Source organism: Micropterus salmoides, unplaced genomic scaffold (genome assembly GCF_014851395.1).
Source record: "Micropterus salmoides isolate LMB-PRFRI ecotype aquatic unplaced genomic scaffold, ASM1485139v1 Ms_hic_scaffold_10, whole genome shotgun sequence".
NCBI classification, from domain to species: domain Eukaryota; kingdom Metazoa; phylum Chordata; class Actinopteri; order Centrarchiformes; family Centrarchidae; genus Micropterus; species Micropterus salmoides.
Window position 1 is genome coordinate 6,314,318 of NW_024040041.1, and position 20,276 is coordinate 6,334,593.

General features: G+C 41.0%; 2 protein-coding genes and 1 long non-coding RNA gene across 6 annotated transcripts in view; 2 read left to right on the plus strand and 1 right to left on the minus strand.

Moving 5' to 3' along the window:
• The window catches only part of LOC119882401 (vesicle-fusing ATPase), a 47,316-nt gene extending 32,705 nt beyond the window's left edge, over positions 1-14,611 (plus strand). For 2 of the 3 annotated variants that reach the window (XM_038692427.1, XM_038692442.1), the window contains exons 8-21: positions 340-495; positions 1,144-1,343; positions 1,426-1,591; positions 2,765-2,839; positions 3,887-4,074; positions 5,040-5,135; positions 5,229-5,385; positions 6,074-6,207; positions 6,471-6,617; positions 8,842-8,976; positions 9,292-9,405; positions 10,121-10,176; positions 10,835-10,892; positions 13,312-14,611. In XM_038692427.1, the coding sequence (XP_038548355.1) occupies positions 340-495; positions 1,144-1,343; positions 1,426-1,591; positions 2,765-2,839; positions 3,887-4,074; positions 5,040-5,135; positions 5,229-5,385; positions 6,074-6,207; positions 6,471-6,617; positions 8,842-8,976; positions 9,292-9,405; positions 10,121-10,176; positions 10,835-10,865 (1,655 nt within the window). In that variant the 3' untranslated portion in view covers positions 10,866-10,892; positions 13,312-14,611. The remainder of the gene's footprint in view (positions 1-339; positions 496-1,143; positions 1,344-1,425; positions 1,592-2,764; positions 2,840-3,886; positions 4,075-5,039; positions 5,136-5,228; positions 5,386-6,073; positions 6,208-6,470; positions 6,618-8,841; positions 8,977-9,291; positions 9,406-10,120; positions 10,177-10,834; positions 10,893-13,311) is intronic. The other variant, XM_038692434.1, reaches the window with a different exon arrangement.
• Positions 14,612-15,329: 718 nt separating this feature from the next.
• Positions 15,330-16,118, minus strand: LOC119917773. The gene is made up of 3 exons (XR_005447330.1): positions 16,053-16,118; positions 15,683-15,803; positions 15,330-15,452 (listed from the first exon to the last, which is right to left on the minus strand). It is a non-coding gene; the product is annotated as an uncharacterized LOC119917773 (long non-coding RNA).
• A 325-nt stretch (positions 16,119-16,443) lies between these two features.
• LOC119882423 (thyroid hormone receptor alpha) overlaps positions 16,444-20,276 on the plus strand; it is a 106,727-nt gene continuing 102,894 nt past the window's right edge. Inside the window, exons 1-2 of one of the 2 annotated variants that reach the window (XM_038692460.1) lie at positions 16,444-16,705; positions 17,431-17,505. The gene's annotated coding sequence lies outside the window, so the exon portion shown is untranslated. The remainder of the gene's footprint in view (positions 16,706-17,430; positions 17,506-20,276) is intronic. The other variant, XM_038692450.1, reaches the window with a different exon arrangement.

Here is a 20,276-nt window from a genome sequence, read left to right on the forward strand (position 1 = left end):
GCAGTAAGAACACATATTCCCTCATATTCTAATAGCGGTGTTCTCTTACTAATCATCATCATTGCTCCCCTGTCTGCTAAGAAAAAGGCCAAGAAAGAATTATAGACTAAACTTGGCTTTTATCCCACGACCCTGTATGCAGGATAAGCGGTTGATGATGGATGGATGGATGGACTTGGCTTTTATATTCTGGGTTTTCATTAATCATGGAGCTGCTAGCAAATACTCTTCTCCTGTCCATCTGACAGCGTCCCGAACCATGGTTTATTTTCATTAATTATCTTCTTTTTCTTTTTAAATATATATATTTTAGATTTTCTGGCTTATTTATTTTAACAGGTAAGGCAAAGACCAAGGAGGCACGACAGACAATAATCAACCCAGAGTGGAACTTTGAGAAGATGGGAATTGGAGGTCTGGACAGGGAATTCTCCGACATTTTCCGCAGAGCCTTTGCTTCCCGAGTCTTCCCTCCAGACATTGTGGAGCAGATGGGTGAGAAACCCCCTCTATCCTCACTCTTTTTTTGGTCACTTTTCATATTTTTAGCATGCCAGACTGCCTTAGTTTTTTGTGCTTAGTCATACCATCCTTTTATTGGCTCATTACGAGACATTTTGTCATTATATCTTTGAATTTATGCAGGTACGTGCATTTGCTCTTAGGCTGAATTGTAAATTGTTTTTTAATTGTTTTTTTTTCAACCAAGAAAGTGAATGTAATCATAGTAAAATAATGTATATTATTTTATGAATTAAAGATTTGGTTTAGATAAGCCAACCTTGCCATATAATGCATATATAAAATGCAATATACTGTACAGTAATTCACTGGAAGAGATAGAGTTAGTTGCTTTACAACAGCAGCAATTTTTTTTAGACATTCGGTTAATCTGGTTTCTTCTCCCTGACTTTGAGCACATAAAACTATTTTATAGCATAACATAAACCTTTTAATGTCTTTCTCCCTCCTCTTATGCCTCGTCACTGCTTTTTCCTCCACATTCTTTCTTTATTTCTTGCATCCTTACTTTCTGGCTATTGCACTTTTCATTTTCTCCCATCTTTTTTACCCCTTCCACACTCTTCTTCCTGGTCTATCCGTTCCCTTTGGTGTTTGTCATCCCTCCTTTCTTTGTTCCAGGTTGTAAGCACGTGAAGGGCATCCTGCTGTTTGGGCCTCCAGGCTGTGGTAAAACACTGATGGCCAGGCAGATTGGCAAGATGCTTAACGCTCGTGAGCCAAAGGTTGTCAACGGCCCAGAGATCCTAAACAAGTACGTAGGAGAGTCTGAGGCCAACATCCGCAAACTGTTCGCTGATGCAGAGGAAGAGCAGAAGAGGGTAAGAGACGCTCAGTGTACTTTTCTATATGTTGAATTAAGAAAAACTGAACCTATCATTTTTAAACTCGACATGTCTCCAGCTGGGAGCCAACAGTGGCCTTCATATCATTATCTTTGATGAGCTGGATGCCATCTGCAAGCAGAGAGGCACAGGCGCCAGTAGCACGGGCGTGCACGACACCGTGGTCAACCAGCTCCTGTCTAAGATTGATGGTGTGGAGCAACTTAACAACATCCTGGTCATTGGTCAGTATCATCACAGGGAACTGATCTAACTCATTTCTCATCCTCACCAGCTTAATGATGCATTATACTGATTGGAGAGCAGGGGCCTGTCTCACACGGCATACTTGCAACCCATGCATGATCATGCAGGAATCCTGCAGGACTCTGCAATTTACAAGTGACAATCTATTGTGAAATTTGACGTACCACAGTTTTTGATCTGGTTCGTAAATCACTTTTGTGAAATGGGTTAAATACTGGAGAATCTAGATCAAGGAGCATTGTAGGTCTGAAGGTTCTTGGTGGCCTGAAACCTTACAAAGTAACTTTATCTTGGGTTTTTCCTTTAATTTGTCAACCATCTTCTGAATTAGGCATAAGGCTGACAAAACTTAAAAATGCCAAATATAATAATAACAAAAAAATAGTCTACTGACAGGCATTTCTGTATTCTTATCTTAAACCTCTTTTTATTTTTTCAGTGAGGTTCATCGTAAATTGCTCACTTCGACTTGATGAGTGCCACCTGTTCATGAGCAGACGTGCACTCTAGAGATTTGAACATTAGCATAATGCAGGGCCCTGAATTACTGCCTGTTCTGCTCTATTTATGGACAGGTTTCAGTCACAGTGGCAGACCCAAAAACTATTAAATCATTTCAGTCATCTTCTGTGAACAGAATATGACTTTTGCGCAAGGTTTATTTCAGGTGTTATAGAAAATTAATAGTAGCACAAAATTGTTGAGTGCAACGAATTATCTGAAATGACTCGTGACTTAAGAACAAAACTGTCCATGTGAGTAATTCTTGCATGAGGTCCGTTGCTGTAAAGAATCCATTTCAATCAGGTGTCATTATGTTTCCATTTTTATTTAGAACTTTTATTTGCAATTTTCTTTTGTTCATTTAAGTATAGTGACATAGTATTGGCAAAATATGATTAATATATTGAGGTATACATATGAAATGATATTTATAATATCCATATATACATGAGATAGGATGAGGATATACATATATACATGTAACCAATAAGTTATTTCAATACATGTGATATGTATGTGTGAATTGCACCTTTTTACACCATGCAGGGTCAGTTTCTCCTGTTATAGTATGCATCTGCACAGACGTAACTGTGACAAATCCCTTCCTGCCATTCTCTCAATCTCTGTTGTTTTCTCTTTCTCTCCAGGTATGACCAACAGGCCTGACCTGATAGATGATGCCCTGATGAGGCCTGGCAGGTTTGAGGTCAAGATGGAAATTAGTGAGTGTTAAAGAGCCCCTTCTCTTTTCTCTCTCTAAAAGTTAGTATCTCTCGTCCCTATCCATGACTTCAAAGTGTGGAAATGTAACCTTTTGTGTTTGGTAGTTTCTCGTGAAGCCTTATGATATATATGAATGAGAAGTTTTATATTTATAGGGGAGAGTGGGGTAAGTTGAGCCAGTTTTTACTTGAGGTGTCTTTAAAGTGAGGACATGACAGTAATGTCTCCAACTAAAATATGTACATATATTTCAGGTTGTAGTGCATCCCTGGGAACAATAATTTTAGATCTAAAGTTAAACGTTTTTAGATAAAGAAAAAAAAGGTGGTTTCTTGGCTTAACTTGCCCACAATGAGGGGTAAGTTAAACCTAGGGGGAGGATAAGTTGAGCCACATGGGGGTCCACGACATTAATGTAATGTTATCGTGCCAACTCAAATGCTACTTAACAACATTTCATTGCACTTTGATCATGCAACATTGCAGCTAGATTTTTGATATGTCTCCAAGTTGTTTCATATCAATGTATTATTAAAGTCATATTGTCGATCTTCATGTCCATTGCCACCTGACGTAAGGTGGAGTTGAAGACCTCTGTCTTCCATTTATAGAAGCATGGCATGATGGTTTCTGGTCTAAAATTCATGTTTCATTCATTTTGTTGATAAAATATTTTAACAAACTTGTGTCTTCCAGCAGTTTAGAAGTAACGCCCAGAAACAAGGGGTGGGTGAACTTCCCCAAAAGGCTCAAATTACCACACTCTCCCCTATTATATATTTTGGTTTCAATAAAAAACAGTGCAGGGTAGGGGAATGCAGGGCAAAATGACAGAAGTTTGTTTGTTAGAAAGAAATGTACTCTTAAAAGTCCAGTCTTACCTTTCCTTCCACAAGCTATGTAGCCCTGAAACTGACAAACTGTAGAACAATGTTATCAGACAAGACAAAATATAACATCTGTGCTTCCTTCACTCCTTCTTTTCTCACTCTTTTCATTCTTTCATATCAACTCTGTTCTTAATCGACCTATCTTCTAACCTCCAGGTCTGCCTGATGAGAAGGGGCGTGTCCAGATCCTGACCATCCACACCAACAAGATGAAAAGCTTCGACCTGCTGGCTCCTGATGTCGACATCAAGGAACTGGCAGCCGAAACTAAGAACTACAGTGGTGCAGAGCTAGAGGGGCTGGTCAGGGCTGCTCAATCAACTGCCATGAACCGACACATCAAGGTCACTTGGCATTTTCCAATACACAAAGCTAGCATTAGGGTTGGGTTGAGATGCTACTGTGGCGTGAAGCCAACAAACACAAAATCAGTTCCCACTGAAAAATAAACCCACAGTCAAATTGGTGCTCTAGAAGATTTGTGGTTAGTGGTTCACACAGCCAATCGTAGTCAGCAGGCAGTAAATATGCAAGCAGTTTTGCTTGCTAGCAGTACTGCTAGCTTGGTTAACCCCAACAGTCAAGTGACCCTCACTCTACAGGAGGTAGCAGTCTACTTCAACACTGTACCGACTCATAGACTGTATAAAGAAGTGGACGTAGCCACTGGGATGTCACCCAGCCATCTTGTTTTTTTGGAACAAGAAGTGACCGTATTTGTACTAAATGGTTAAGCTAGCTAGCTTGGCTGGTAAGGTGCATTTTTTAAATATATTAATTCTATTAGAAAAAGCAAAACAAAAGTGAAAGTTCATTGTTGACTTTTGACGGTAGATAAATAAACAATAAATAATCTTGCTACTCAAGGAGTACTTACTCTCTCTTTCTGAAGACATATACAGAAAAAGAACTATCTTTCAAATGACTTAAAATTACTTCTTTTTTTTTTAAATAGTACCACTGTCATGTCAATTGATGGCATTTCTAAGTAATATTACTTACAGAATAAAGCTAAGACATGTAGAGATAATGAAGTAAGTCCAACGAAGGTTAAAATCAAGGGCAACTGGACTTGGTTGAAGATACTGGAAGACGTTTCGTCCCTCATCCAAAGGACTTCTTCAGTTCTGAAACGTCTTCCAGTATCTTCAAACAAGTCCAGTTGCCCTTGATTTTAACCTTCGTTGGATAACTATGACCTGGATGACTGAGAATCTTCATAGACATAATGAAGTAAGCTTTCAAATAAGGGGTGCCCCTTAAACCTGATATTGTCTTGATGCAGTTGTATGTGCATATTATTTTCCAGGCCACATCTACAGTGGAAGTGGACATGGAGAGGGCAGAGAAGCTGCAGGTCACCAGAGATGACTTCATGGGATCCCTTAACAATGACATAAAACCTGTATGCATCCAAAGCTCCTAACTGCAGAATATAGTACAATACTGCAATATGTGAAGGCAAACCCAGTTCCTAACACTTAATGTTTTTATCCAGGCGTTTGGTACAAACCAGGAGGATTACTCCAGCTACATCATGAACAGCATCATCAAATGGGGTGACCCAGTCACTCATGTGCTGGATGATGGAGAGCTGCTGGTACAGCAGACCAAGAACAGTGATCGCACACCACTGGTGGCTGTCTTATTGGAGGGTAGGAAATCAGAAACACACTCAAAAACACTACAATCAATCAATTACACTACATTCACTAAACCATAAACTAAATTCACCATTTAGTATAACAAAATAGGTTACAAAATAAATAATGGTGTTATTATATTTTTCAAATTTGCTGATATCCCATAACAGTGAGATCAAAGATTTACACCTTTCAAATAGAGAAAACTACATGGTGTCAATCTTGTAATTTTATTCTTGCAATTTGGAAAACGTTTGCTGTTACTTCACTAGCACAAACATCTCGGGCTATAGATCTCTATTGAGTTAATGGCCATTCCAGGCGGCTACTTCCTGTGTTTACTTTTGGTCAGCGTTTGAAATGATTCATGTAAAAATCATGTTTATTTGGAAAACGGTAGGAGGCTTATGCCACATACCCCAATATACGTTGTTTCCCTGTATCTCTACAACAACGGTGGTGAGTGTAAAGTTAGAACAACCTACAGAGCCAGAATAACCACGTTTATGGGAAAAACGGCAAGTTATAAACCGGAATCTTCCTTTGAGTGAAGTGCATTCAAATTGAGAAAATTATTTGTACTGAATGACTCAAACGACACCCCAAGTTTTCACCCCACTGCATAGCTACACACACAAATGCAAACACACGCAAGCAGGTAATTGTACCTCTGCTCTCCTCTCGACACTCGCTCCCCCAGGTCCACCCCACAGTGGAAAGACAGCCTTGGCAGCTAAGATTGCAGAGGACTCGCAGTTCCCCTTCATTAAGATCTGCTCTCCAGACAAGATGATTGGATTCTCAGAGATCTCTAAGTGCCAGGCAATCAAAAAGGTAAGCGCTGTAGCGTGTTTTAACCCTTACAGTGTATGTAAACAATAAGACATTTGCATTTAAACAACGGCTTATGGAACTATTTAATTTGTTTAATTACTCTTATCTTTTAACCACTGACTCCTCCCTTTGTTTTTTCTATTCATTAATGCAATCCTGCATCCTCCCTGCCCATCATTCCTTGGTCTATTTCTTCATTCATTTGTCCCTCCCTCCCTCCCTCCCTCCCTCCCTCGCTTCCTTCCTTCCTTCTTCTGTTTCAGGTCTTTGATGATGCTTATAAGTCACAGCTCAGCTGTGTGGTGGTGGATGACATTGAGCGTCTGCTGGACTACGTACCCATTGGGCCTCGTTTCTCCAATCTGGTACTTCAGGCTCTGCTGGTGTTGCTGAAGAAAGCTCCGCCAAAGGTGAGTGTTCATCAGCAACCTGTATTGTTACACTACTGTAGGTTTACAGTGACAAAATGTGATATTGCCATATTGATCATGAATATTGCATAACATATGTAAAAATACAAGTTGATGGGCCCTGTTTCCCCTTCGATCTCCGCTGTTTTGTTGTCTTCCTGAGCCACACTATCTTCTTACTTTTCTTTTGCTCCTCTGACTCACGTCACTTTTTTTCATTTCTCACTCTTCACTCACACACTGTTAAAGTATGCACACACGGGGTACGCTACATAGTGTATGTTTGTGTAGTGGACCCACACTTTCATGTAAAAGGGCAACTGGCCAGTGAAACATGATCATTATATAGTGGTTTCAAGCAGGCTCTAAATTGCCACACAGCCAGCGGACACGTCTGTCCACAAAATACACAGAACAGTGCATACTTTCTGTGACATTTTTGAAATAATATTTTTACAACGTGATATTGCGATAACAATATTGAGTCAATATGTTGTGCACCCCCACACTATGGTCATCAAATCCCACAAAAAGACTAATACCAACACTGAATTGATCCCAATACAAAGTATCGTGTGTATCACAGCCTGATATCTCTTCTTCCTCTGTGCCATAGAGCTCCATTGTTGTTCAAAATCGTTTAATAACACATGCACACATTGCACTGGGTGACATTACCATGAACACACAACTCAACCCAGAGGGGTTGCAAGAAGATAAAGCTTTATTTTAAGGAGGAACTCCACTAAGTTTACACATCAAAGTCTGTTTACCGCTCTTAGGAAGTAATAGTGCATTTGTGAAAAAAAGTTATGTAAAGTCACTTGAGTCAGCATCAGTTGGGGCTGAGGACTTTGTATCCCTTGGAAATTGAAAAATAAGTCTTGATGTGTGTTGTGTGGAAGAAGTGAGCTTACCAGACTTCTGCAGCTCCTGATCTCTGCTTGAGGCTAGAGACTTGAGGCTACATTACCCACTGATAACACAATATACCCTAATCGCCAACCAAACTGTCTGCGGCCGTGTTGCATTGTGGGTAATGTAGACATGTGGTTTTGACAAGGAAGCGTGGAATAATAAAGACCATATCCCTGGAGCTGCTGAATCAAGTTTGCTACTTTTTTTTTTAAACAGTACATCATGAGTCTGATAGTGTTAAAGGGGTGCATTGCTAAATTATTGGAGTAATATTTTAAGGCAAAGCAAAAAAGGTTGGGAACCACTGCACTAGGGCAACAACTGTGTATTAATTCACGGCTTAAAAATAGTCCCAGACAAATCAGTAGTGAAATTCACTATTTACTCACATTTGAGTCATGTTTGCTAAATATTACAGTAACCAGCTGGCTAAGGAAATTACTGAGCCTTTTTTAAAATTGAAACTAAATATTTGTGGCCCATTTTTAATGATTTACATTACTTTACATTTATTCATTTAGCTGACGCTTTTATCCAAAGCGACTTACAATTGCTAAGCATGTCAGAGGTCGCTAGGTCTGGAGCAACTAGGGGTTAAGTGTCTTGCTCAGGGACACAGTGGTGGATGGGTCACAGTGGGGATTTTACAACTTTAGAAGGAATAAATGTGATCAAAGTTCAACGGACCATGTAAGGAAGTGGAAAGGTACTGAGAGACAGACTAAAACATTGTTGGTTTTGGTCATTTCATGTGATTTGCTCACAAAAAGAAGTGCAATCCTTTAAAGCAACATTGCAGCTAACCATTCATTTAATCTGTACAAAAAAATTAACTGCGGTATAGCCTGGCTAACTGTTTCTAAGCTAATCTAACCGGCTGCTGCCAGTAGCTTCATATTTAATAGACAGATAGGAGGGTTGTATATATGGTTTCATCTAACTCTCGGCAACAAAGCAAATAAGCCTATACCATGACAATTGTATAAGACCTAATAAGTAGGCAATAACAGAATATTAAGCCAAAAAATTTTTTGTTTCAGTATTATTGTTTCAGTATCTTGTTTCTGTGCTCATTTTCTTTTATGGTTTTACTGCATCAACACATCAATTTAAAGTAGCTAGAGTCCTAGTCTAGCTTTGACTAACCATGATTCCTAAAAATCTGCTGGGATCATCTGAATGATGATGAATCTACACTGTGCCCTATGGTTATAGCTGTCAACACTCATGAGTATTACATTTAACTGGACGACTTCCCATGTGATGCTATCAACAGGACAAAACAAGTAATTTATTCCTCCTGCAGGGTCGTAAGCTCCTCATCATCGGCACCACCAGCAGGAAGGACGTGCTGCAGGAGATGGAGATGTTGGACGCCTTCAGCACCACAATCCACATCCCCAACATCTCTACTGGGGAGCAGCTAGTTGACGCTTTAGAGGTATTAAAAAGCACACATACACTCATACACACACACGTAGTCAACACATTTGGTTGCTTGAAGGTAAAGATGCTCACAATTGTGCACTCGTACAAGGACACACAGATGGATGTGATGAATTATATAAAGCCATACTCCGTTCTCAAGAGCACACATTCGTGCACACACACAGCCTTGAAAGAGCATCTCTGTAACCTTGGTGAACGTGGGGGGGGGGAACCACATTCATTATAAAGGTAATGAAAAAATGTAAGTGGTTTAAACATAATGAAAGGATATTTTCATATTGTGTTGACCCTTCTAATGTCTTTGTAGCTTCTGGGGAGCTTCTCAAATAAAGAGCGGGCCAGCATCGCGCAGCAGCTCAAAGGGAAGCGAGTCTGGATCGGCATCAAGAAACTCATCGTGCTCATCGAAATGTCACTGCAGGTACAGGAGTCTCACCAAAGCGGTGACAATAGTAGCAGCTCATAATCCACGGTGCGTAAACTGTGATGTGGCACACCAGATGGTTGATGATATATAGACAATAGATAAGTAAAGGCAACCAGAAGAAAGCAGAAAATTACATTTTTGCTTTGCATTTTACTAGCTAAAGCCACTATTAGCTCTTGTCCACTGCACTAAGGGTTGTGGCCGGGGCTTTGATATAACACTATTTTTAAGGTCCTTGAGAGGCTTTGGTGCTCACCTCTTCCTTGTGGTTTTGCCGCCACCCCAAAAAAAACACAAAAAACAGTGTGACTGACTACGTCTTGCCTGCTGGGGCTAGTGCGAGCCGATCGGTGGCCCTAAACTGCATTCAGTGCTTCAAACCTCTTTGTTTTATCAGCCAAGAAATAGTCCAGCACATGAACCCCTATGAAACCACAATGTGTTATTTTTACACTGCAGTTCACGTACTGATTAAACAAACAAGATTTTAATTAGTGAGCTTTGGGGACGCTGGTAGGTGTTACCTTCAGTCAGAGCCAGGCTACCCGTTTTTATGCTTAAGATAAGCTAACCGGCTGCTGATGGTAGCCGTATATATTACTGATGGCACTGCAAAGCCCCATATTTACTTTTGTCAATTATTTGCTCTACTGTCTGTATCATTTGTCAGCAGACTATTCAACCCTCTGCTTTCTTTTCCTGTCTCTAGATGGACCCGGATTACAGAGTGAGCAAGTTCCTGACTCTGCTCCGAGACGAGGGGGCGTGAGTACAGCCGAAACACCAATCACAATCGTTTTCATTGCTTGTCAGCAGCCTCCATCAACATAAACCCTCTTTTTTTATTGTCATCTTAAACAACCATTTTTATGTTTCTCCTTCTATTACCCTGTCAGCTTGTTTTCTGTAGACCATTATGTGTCAGTATATTGCAGGTGCGTAGGTTTGGTCCCAACAATGGTAGGGAACGCCGTTCCCACCAACATGAAGGTTGTGTGTACATGTAGCACTTTTCTCTGACAGAAAAAGGCTATATGAACACAGGCCCTAAGGCTACTGTTTCATAATCAAAGAATACACTGATTAATCAGAGCACTCACATAAGAACACTAGAAAATGGACTCACAGCACAGTCCATTATTCTGAAACAGCTAAGCAATACTCACTCATGATCTAATATGACTTCACTCCAAAGATGAGCAAACCTACACCCTTGGTATATTGTTATTTCCATACATATAATACAACATCGTTATGTCACACAAGAATACATATTGATTTTTAAGACTCCAGTCTTGTATTTCCACACTGCACACACAGAGAAGATGTGCCCATTGTCCTAACAGTGCAGACAAAGGCTAACAATCAGTGAACTCTCCTCATCAACTGCTGACTTTTAATGGCTTTATTTTGCAATCACCAGGTTGAATGAAGGCGATCAAATCCGAATTTAAGCTGTTGGTCACTCTTGCTGTGCACTGGTAAGGTCAGCAGCAAAACAAAGATACTACTGCCTAAAGGTCAGGTGTGCAAAATTTGTAGCTTGCCAGTTAGCTATTAGATTACACATCTGTTTTCCTACTGCTCTAGGAGTGTGATTGCAGTAGCAGATTTAAATACAGTAAGTATTTAATTTGTGTACAGTAGATTTTACATAGTAAACATTTACGCTGAGGGTACAAATTTCATTTTGCACAATTCACTTCTCATTCATTTCAAAGTCTGAAGCGAGACCATGTAACTTTGGCAAACAGTCTCCTCTGTGGCCACAAGTGACATTTACATGACGTTAAATGCTAAGAAAGAAGAGTCATCATGTCAGCAAATGAACTCAACATTAGCTACCATAAGCTGATGGCAATGTATCAGAGAAACAGGTTGTGTCTGTAAAAGCAACACACTGCTTTGACTGACTTATGAATTGATCTAGTAATTTGCAAACGAAAAAGTGTGTTATTAAGTTAAATAGTCTCGCTTAAGGTGCCTTTAACCTGCCCTTTGCTCCTCCATCTTCACATCTCTTTCATTAGCATAATGGATTTTAACATGGAATTGTGAAATTTGTGCACCCAGTGTATCTTACATATTATAAGCCTGCTCCTACAGTTGACATTATCATTCATTATATTTTTAATGTATGTATTAAATGTATGCGACATGACATTCCGAATGTCATGCAAGCTTTTTTTATTCAATTTATTTGATTTTATTGTTGCAAGCAGTTTTATAACCATAGCATTATACTTCATTTTATTCATTTCTGAACCTGAATGATTCTATGTAGTGTTGAGATTGTCCAGCATATTTTAGCTTTTATATTGTGATTAAAATTTTCAGTCCTGCAATGGGAGCAGCACAGGCCTTTAGGTATATGTTTCAGGATTCAGTTGTACCAACTCTATGGAAGTTCAAATTTTGCGTAGTTATAGTTATAGTTAAGCTAATTAAGTGTTTACAAAATCGATATAGCACTGAATTAAAATGGGTTGCACCACACAAACCACACATAAGAAACTCAAGGTATTTCATAGAGATCACTTGATACTAAATACTGTATTTGCATCCAGTCACTGCCAGGTTAGGGTGTTTGCTATATGAGTCATTTAGATTCAAAAGTAAAAGAAACATATCAGACCTGAAATGCTACTTAACAATGATGTAAACTGGGAAGAGTTTAATTATATTTCACAAAAATATACAATATGCATCGAGTTACAAACCATGTAAAAGAAATGACAAACTAAATTAATAAATAAAGTTAGGTTAGCATATTTGGGTATTTCCCACTCATTCTAAACTGCACTGAATGCTCGGACACACATATTTCTCTAAGTTTAATATATCGCCAGGCACCAGTTTTGCAGTTATACTACAATTACAGTGACTTCCTGTCAAAATAGCTGGTTGCTTTTAATTGGACGGCACTACACATGTTTCCTAGCAACAGATTTTCATATTACTGGAGTCTTTACTAGCCGATGCCTTGTTTACGTTCTATCAGGGTTATCGGAATTACAGACTTGTTTCCGACTTGTAAACAGCGCCCATGTCAACATCCAAGTCCTAATTACAATTAGGAAACTCTTTTTGCAAAAGCTCTGATAAATCCAACTTGAGGCTTAATAATACATGAAGTGCCTGAAAAACAAACAAACATAGATGCTCGTGTCAGCTACAGTCCATCGTTCAATGTGATTAAACTCTTATTTAATGAATATTGTGTTATATTATGAACGCGTAGCATTTCTGTAATCATACAACCGTCTTGAATTGTCCAGTGACGTGAACGCTTGCAAGTTGTTAACATGGGAATCTTTCATGTGTCTACAATCCAAATGATGTGAACATTTAAGACAATTTGATTCTTCGATTCTTCTTGTACTGAATTTACAAGTATTTGGTGCAACCCTTACTTAGTCATCCCGGGTGGAAATCGCAGAGAAGATGGCTCTAGTGAAAACCCGTAGGGCTAAAGCAAACACTATTTTTGTACAGTGTGTCCAACAATTGAGGGTTGCCATGGTATTATGCCAATAAAGTTGCAATGTTGTGCCGCCATGTCTCTACAGTAGCCCAAATGGACAAACAGCTGTACGGAGAGCATTTCGTCGCTATGTTGAATACGTATGAAGAAGGGGGAAGCAGGAAGAAGAAATAACAGCACTAAAAGTAGTAGTAGTAGTCGTCTGGTTTATTAGAAGTAAGAAGAGAAGTGAAATTTGAACAAATGGAAGACCACACCTTTTATTTAGCACACGAGCCAACAGAGCGGTGACTTGAGCGGTTGGTCGCAATTTGCTGGGGTTGTGTGAGAACACCAGAGTTTGTTGAGGGCTGCAATAACCCAACACGACCACAGTAAAATTGAAACTCTTGTCTTCCTACTTCTGCTTTTTCTAGTGATCGCAGCTTCTATGAGTAGAGGGGCTAGAGGAAGGAAGCGTGCATCTTGCCATCAACATGCCACCCATGGGACGAAATGAGGAAGAGGAGGAGGAGGATAAGAAGAAGAAGGAAAGATCCGTCTGTCTGTCAATCTAAATACACACCTGGTCAAAGAGAGGAGCACACAAGTCCTCTTTATCTCAGCATGTTTACGTAGGCAATATCACTGTATCACCGTCCTCCCACTCTTCACCATCATCATCAACTGCACTGACATGTCACACCAAACTACTGGAAGTCCTACTGTTAAAAATCTGTTATCTGTAAAGAAACTGCAATAGATGATTGTAAAAAGTGCTGTTTTGTGCATCGTGCGTAAAAAGAAAAAAGCCATGTATGTTTTTAGCCAGAGCATTTGTTGTATTTGTTGCATATCTCTTGTCCTGCTAAAGATAGTTGTTGTTAGCGCGTATGTATCCTCACAAACACAAGCAGTAGTAACAGAATCCACCTAAAACTGACACAAACCCGAAGCCCTTTGAATATTTAAGATGTGAATCTATGAGAGGCTTTTAGTGACTTTGTTGTAGCTGTAAAAAAGAAGCTGTTCCATGTGTAAATGTAAACCCTTTAAATATACAGTATGTAACTTGTTCATGTTCTGTAAATAGTATATATAGACAAATTGCAGTATATCATGAAAACAATTTAAATGATCAATCAGAAGTCTTTCTATCGGTATATTTCTTCTTCCCTACTGCTGAGATATTGACGATACCAGGTTACTGTAATAGTGAAAGTTAATGTTGGATAGTTGGCCTGTCTGTCTGTGTTGCGTACAGTACAGTTCAGTCTAGCTAGTGTAGCTATGGCACCATCAGTGTTAAAGATTAAAAATTATTCTGCACTTCTAACATCAACTCAAATGACCTTTAGTACTTATCTCGGCGGTTATTAGTGGGAACTCCAGTTTGTGGCCGCTCGTGTGCATGTGTGGGGAACTAAGTGCTGCACGTGTCCAGTGTGTAAGAGCGTGTGTGAGTGTGTGTGTGTGTGTGTGTGTAGTGGCAGAACGTACTTTTGAATGTGCGCATGTGTGTGTTTAAGTGTGCGCGTGTGCATCTGAACCCAGGTTAAGACAGTCATGTGGTTCATTTGTGGGGGGTTTCTCATGTCGCTTGTTCAGTGCTTATTGTCCAAAGCTATTCTTTTGTTCTGACCATTGAAGATGTGTATGTTGTGTGTGTGTGTGTAAATATATATCAACATGCAGATGTATTATTGCAATAAAAAGCACAGATGCTCATGAAAAAGATTCTTCAGACTGCTTGTCTGCTCTTATTTGTTAACTGATGGATCAATGGATATATGAAAGCTTGTTGTCTATGTATAGAAGAAAATCTTATGGATTTTCAGTGGTGAAAAGTAACTTTACTCAAGTATTGTACTTGTACTTTTGAGCTTTTCCATTTTATGCTACTTTATACTTCTACTCCACAGCTATAGTTAATGGTGACTTTGCATATTCACGTTTTATATACAAAACATATGATCAGGTTATAAATAATAGAATACTGGTGTAGATTAAACTACCCAACAGTATAACTTACACAGTAAACAGTTTGTAATAAGATAATATTATTATATATAAGAATGTATAACTGAGTGGGATATTCTGCTGCATTATGGGTACTTTTACTTTTTGATACTCACAGCAGGCTCAACCACTCAATCAAGTTCTCTTTGCAACAATGCAACACTTATGGATGTCAACTGCCATAAAGCTCAACAAAAGAAGATCAAGCTGGTAAGGAAAGAGTACTGTGCATGGATGTGAATCAAAACCTGGATACCGGACTCAAAGATGGTGCCTATTCAGTCCATTGAGAATTGCTTGCCTGGCACATCCAAGTGTAAGTGTATCTACTGTATGTCTATTGGTGCACAGCACTGTAGGACACTCCTACTACATGACACACTCTCGGTTGAAGCTTGTTTAGGTTTAGGCATCGAAATGTTTTTATTTGGTTTCGGCAAAGATCATGTTTGTGGTAAAAATACACGTTAATCCAGGAAGTTATGTCCGGTGGCCTGTTGTAGTGAAGTAGGCATGTTGTGTAGCCTTTCAGACTATATTCTTCTAGGCGAGCTTACTTCTGGGTTATCACATTAAAGCAAATACAAACAATACAAGCAGAATAGTCAATTAATCAAACTGGAATTGAAGAGAAATCTGAAAGAAAAACTGCATTTTATCCCAAAACTTTGAAGTGGCTTTTTTGTTTTGTCTCATATTCCCGTTAGAGTCATGGCAGGTTGTGTCCTCGTAGCCATTTCGTCTTTATATCCTTAAAAACAGTGAAATGCTGATGTTAAATTTAGTTACCTCACATGAACCGCAGCTGGTCCAGGAGAGGGTGAGTAATGGAACTGAGGTTGGACAGCAGGAGGCGCTCAAATCACTTCATCCCCACGGAGGTCAGGGCAAAGCATTGGTGAGTGTGGCCCTGTCAGGGGGTTCTGCCTCTTTAGTAGCTAACTCACAAGGTATTTTTTTTACATTTAGCACAGTGGAGGAAGGTGTATTGAAATCCTCTATTTAAGTAAAAGCAGCAATACCACAATGTAAAAATACTCCATTACAAAAAGTTAAAAATATGCTGTGTTGAGTTAACTTGAGTACTTTACATGGGTTTGGAAGATTCAATAACAATGCACCATATTTTTTAAAGACAATTAGGCTATTTGTTTTGTACCTGCAATGAACTGGTTTTTACAGCTGTTGGGTAAAATGTGGTGTAGAGGACAGAGAACAGCTTCTCTCTGAAATGTAGAAGCAGAGGTAAAGTCAGGTAAAGTGTACCACAAAGTTGAACTGTACAAGCTTTTCCTGTAAATAATGTGAATGCTTTTCCCGCCACTTGCTGCCACTTACTGAAAGCTGAGTGTCGCTGCTGAAGACAGGTGACATCCCGCTGTGATTCTCCAGGCTGTCCGGATTATGCAACCCCAGTGGCAGTACTCCTGTTGGGCCGGCAGAGGGCGTTGTGCAGCCTGGAGAGGACCCTCTTCTCCTGACCCACATTCACCCTTACTGTACGGGCGGGGGGGGGGAGGAGGACCGAGCACATAGAAAGCAAATAAACGGTGTTGAGTTACCCTACAGACCGTGGCCATGGCTTTGGCTGTGCCTGGCAGACACGGCGCTCCCGTTTCTCAGACCTGGTAGCGGTTTAAAAGGAGGGGGGGGGGGCTGCTGCCGGCTAACAGTTAACCCGCTGGACTTGCGGGTATTTCTACGTATTTGTGCTTCTTTTTCTTCACGTGTTGTTAAGCCGACCGGTCCTTGTTCACAAGGCTTTTATGTTGACAACACAGGAGGTGACTTTGTATCATAAACCGAGCACTGGTGAGTATTTTTCTACACTATAGCGACAGCAGTGTGTGCTTGTTTATGGGGCGGCGAGTGCTGTCCTCACGTCAACCCCGGTCGCTAAAAACACCCGGCCTGCTTACTGTAGTGTACCAAAAGGTTAATGCAAAGGCGCCTGGCCGGGGTACTACATGTACATGTGTGTGCGATGAAGAAAGTGACCTGCATGACTGCCATGTGCTTCCTTTACTGGGACCAGGGTCGGGTAAGGCTCCGAAGTTCCCGGTTAAGGTTATTTATGGTCATTGCAGTAAGAAACTTAAACTCTGTCCTGAATGGCTGCAGAGTCTGGATGTGTGAGAGGTGACACCCGCGAGGAAACGCGAAGGTAGCGAGAGAGAGAGAGAGAGAGAGCTTTGAGGTAACGTTAAGATGTAGGCAGTATTTGGGGTACGTGGCCCTCCCAATGTGCGATTTACTGCGCAGCCACTGTTCACATTCCTTTGCTGTGACATATCCAAGTAGGTCGGTGCAAAAGTGTGCCCAAGTATGCTTCATGCACGTGTTATAGGACAGCATGAAGTATGAAGTGTGGCTCTCAATCTGTCTGCTCCTGCAGGCTGAGGCATGGTGTGTGTGTATATGATATCATGGTTTGAGTTACATAACACCTGTCTCTGGATTGTGCATTTGTGATTAGGTTAAACGCATGGTTAAGAGAAGGAATGTGTTGTTGATTATGTTTAAAATTTTAATTCCAGGATGAGGGCAGCATCATCTGTTTCATTTGTGGAGCAATCAGACGGGATTCTGTGACTCACCTTGGGCCACTTAGGGTAAGTGACCAGCTCAAACATCAGAGCAGTGTGCGCGGGGTCTGGCGTGAGACATGTAAGGTCATTTGCTGAACTTGGAAGGTTCAGTGTTCACATGAAATGTCTACGCAACACGATAACGTTGAAGAGTCTTCTGCTTCAGTGAAGTCGTGCGGCGTGCCTCACGCACTCATGCATGTCACTCCACATTTTATTTGTGAGCGAATCATAGTCCTTAGCCTGAGGTGTCGTGACAATTTTAATGTGGCATGACTCATTTGTCATTTGTCTAAAATCTTCAAATCCAGTCAAGAAATCTAACGTGCACGGGATGTTTTCAAACAGAACATTTTCAGAGAGATGGACAAGAAGGAAAAAACACTCATATACTGCCTGTAAAACAGAAATAAATATATGAACCTAAATGATATTTCCCTGGAGTGTAGATGCCAGGCTGACATAAGATGATACAGGAAGCTCTCTCACTCACACTGAATCTCCCCCAGTTACAGTTTTATTAGTTTCCAGCAACCTTTCAAAGATGTATTAATCTTTAGGAGTCCTTCCCTCAGAGGTGTTTTCTTGGAAGAAAAAAAAAATTTCTGTAAGGGCATTCTTTCTTTTTTTAATTACTGTACAAGCAGTGGCACAGTGCTTAGCAAATCTATGAAGCTAAATAAAGCTAAAATGCAATTCAGAGTAGAATGACAAGGATTTTCCTCAGAACAACGTAAGGACAAAAATAATCCCTGTCTGGATCAGCAGAGACATTGCCCTCTGCCTGTGTTTTCTCATATTGCTTTGTTTGGACTTTTCCTCTGCCTCCAGCTCTCACTCCTCAGTAAACTGTAATCGAAAATCACTAAGTTTCCTGCAAGTACTCAGGTGCTGTGCTCTTGGAATCCCTGCCTATGTTCTGCCTGCCGCGATCAGGGGGAGTGCGCTTCCAGTGTTTTACTTCATCACAGAAAACTGAAAAACATATATTACTGTTACATTTTTACTCCTACAGATTGCAATGAAAATGCTCCTGGTGTGAATCACAAATCAAAGATGTAAAAGTACTGGCTGTACATACATACCCACACACAGTACATCCAGACAAAGCCATAATCTCTGCAGCCTAATGTGACCTCTTTTGATGTCCATTACCAACAACCCCCCAACTTCCCCTCCATTTTCATTGCTGCCAGCAAGGCAGCATCCTGGTTGTCTGAGGTTGAGGCTTAATGTATAGGAAGGGGGAGAGGGAAACTCCGCCAGCCCCCATCTGAGGGAAAGCAGTTACATAACGGTCTGTGGAGGCAGTCCCTGCAGGGTCCCTCTGCCTGTATGTGACACAGAGTGTAGACAGAGGGGAGGAGGGGCTTACAGTCATCCACCCAGTTAGCAGGTTTTGGAAAAAACTGATTTTGTACCTTAATTTAATTTGACATGAGTGTCTACTGTTTAAGCCAGCGGTTCTCAAACTAGGGGGCGGGCCCTCCTGGGGGTGTGTAGAGCCACTTGGTGCTGAGCAGACCTAGAGCTGTATGAATATGATTCATGTGTTGATATCAAGAAATAAAAGTTCTCTGATGCGAGCAAGGCTATTTTGCTAACCTGAATCTTGTTTATTTCAATCACCTGTATGATAAAAATAAAATCCTCTTTTGCTGGGGCGGGAAGGCATGAACTTTTGTTGGCTTCTAAAGGGGGGCGGGACAGACAGTTTGAGAACCACTGGTTTAAGCGAAGGATAGATTCACCAAAGACTGCTAAAAGTAATCTAACTGTCACGATCGTGGGGTGGAGGCAGGTTGGAGGACCCAAACGCAGGACACAGAGCGGAGCAGGTATAGTTCAACGAAGGGTTTTAATATAACCAAAAGCGAGCACACTTACAGGTGAGTGGCTGAAAAACAGAAATCCAAAATCCAAAAGTACAGGGAGACGAGACAAGACAAGCAAGGCTGGTTACAGGCAGAGCGTACACACACAACAGACTGGGGGGTAACATGAACAATGACCGGACAAGGACAAGACAGAAACACCAGGTATATATACACAGGGACTAACGAGCAGGGCGGGAGCAACACAGGTGACAGACATGAGACTAACGAGGCAGAGAGAGAGAGCAGAGGAAAACAGAGAGACTTGACATGACAAGCAGACTATATAACAGATACTGGACACTAGACAGGACAGAACGTCTCGGGTTACGTATGTAACCCTGGTTCCCCGAGAAGGGGAACGAGAGACTGCGTCGGTTACGACACTATGGGAACGCCTCTAGGCGAAGCAGGTCTGAACGTGAATGAAATCACTCCAATCCTATTGGCCTGTTGCTAGAACGGTAAGGTGTGACGGAATAACCGGAGGAGTATAAAGCACACCTGTACACACTCATCATTAGCTTAAACTATGAAGCAGGCGCTTCAGGCGGGGAGAGAGGTGCGGCGGGCCGACGCAGTCTCTCGTTCCCCTTCTCGGGGAACCAGGGTTACATACGTAACCCGAGACGTTCCCCTTCGAGGGAACTCGAACTGCGTCGGTTACGACACTATGGGAACGAGATACCCACTAAACCGTGCCGAAAACCCCGCCTGCCCCTGTGTGCAATAAAGTGGCACTACTAAGAGGAGAGCGCACGAGTGCCAGGTGCCGAAGGAAGGTCAAGACTGTAAAACCGAATGAATGTGTGCGGAGTGGCATAGCCAGCCGCTAAACAACATCCTGCAAGAGGCCCCGGAAAGGAGGGCTCGAGAGGCCGCCTTGCCTCTGGTAGAATGAGCCCTCACAGCCACAGGTGA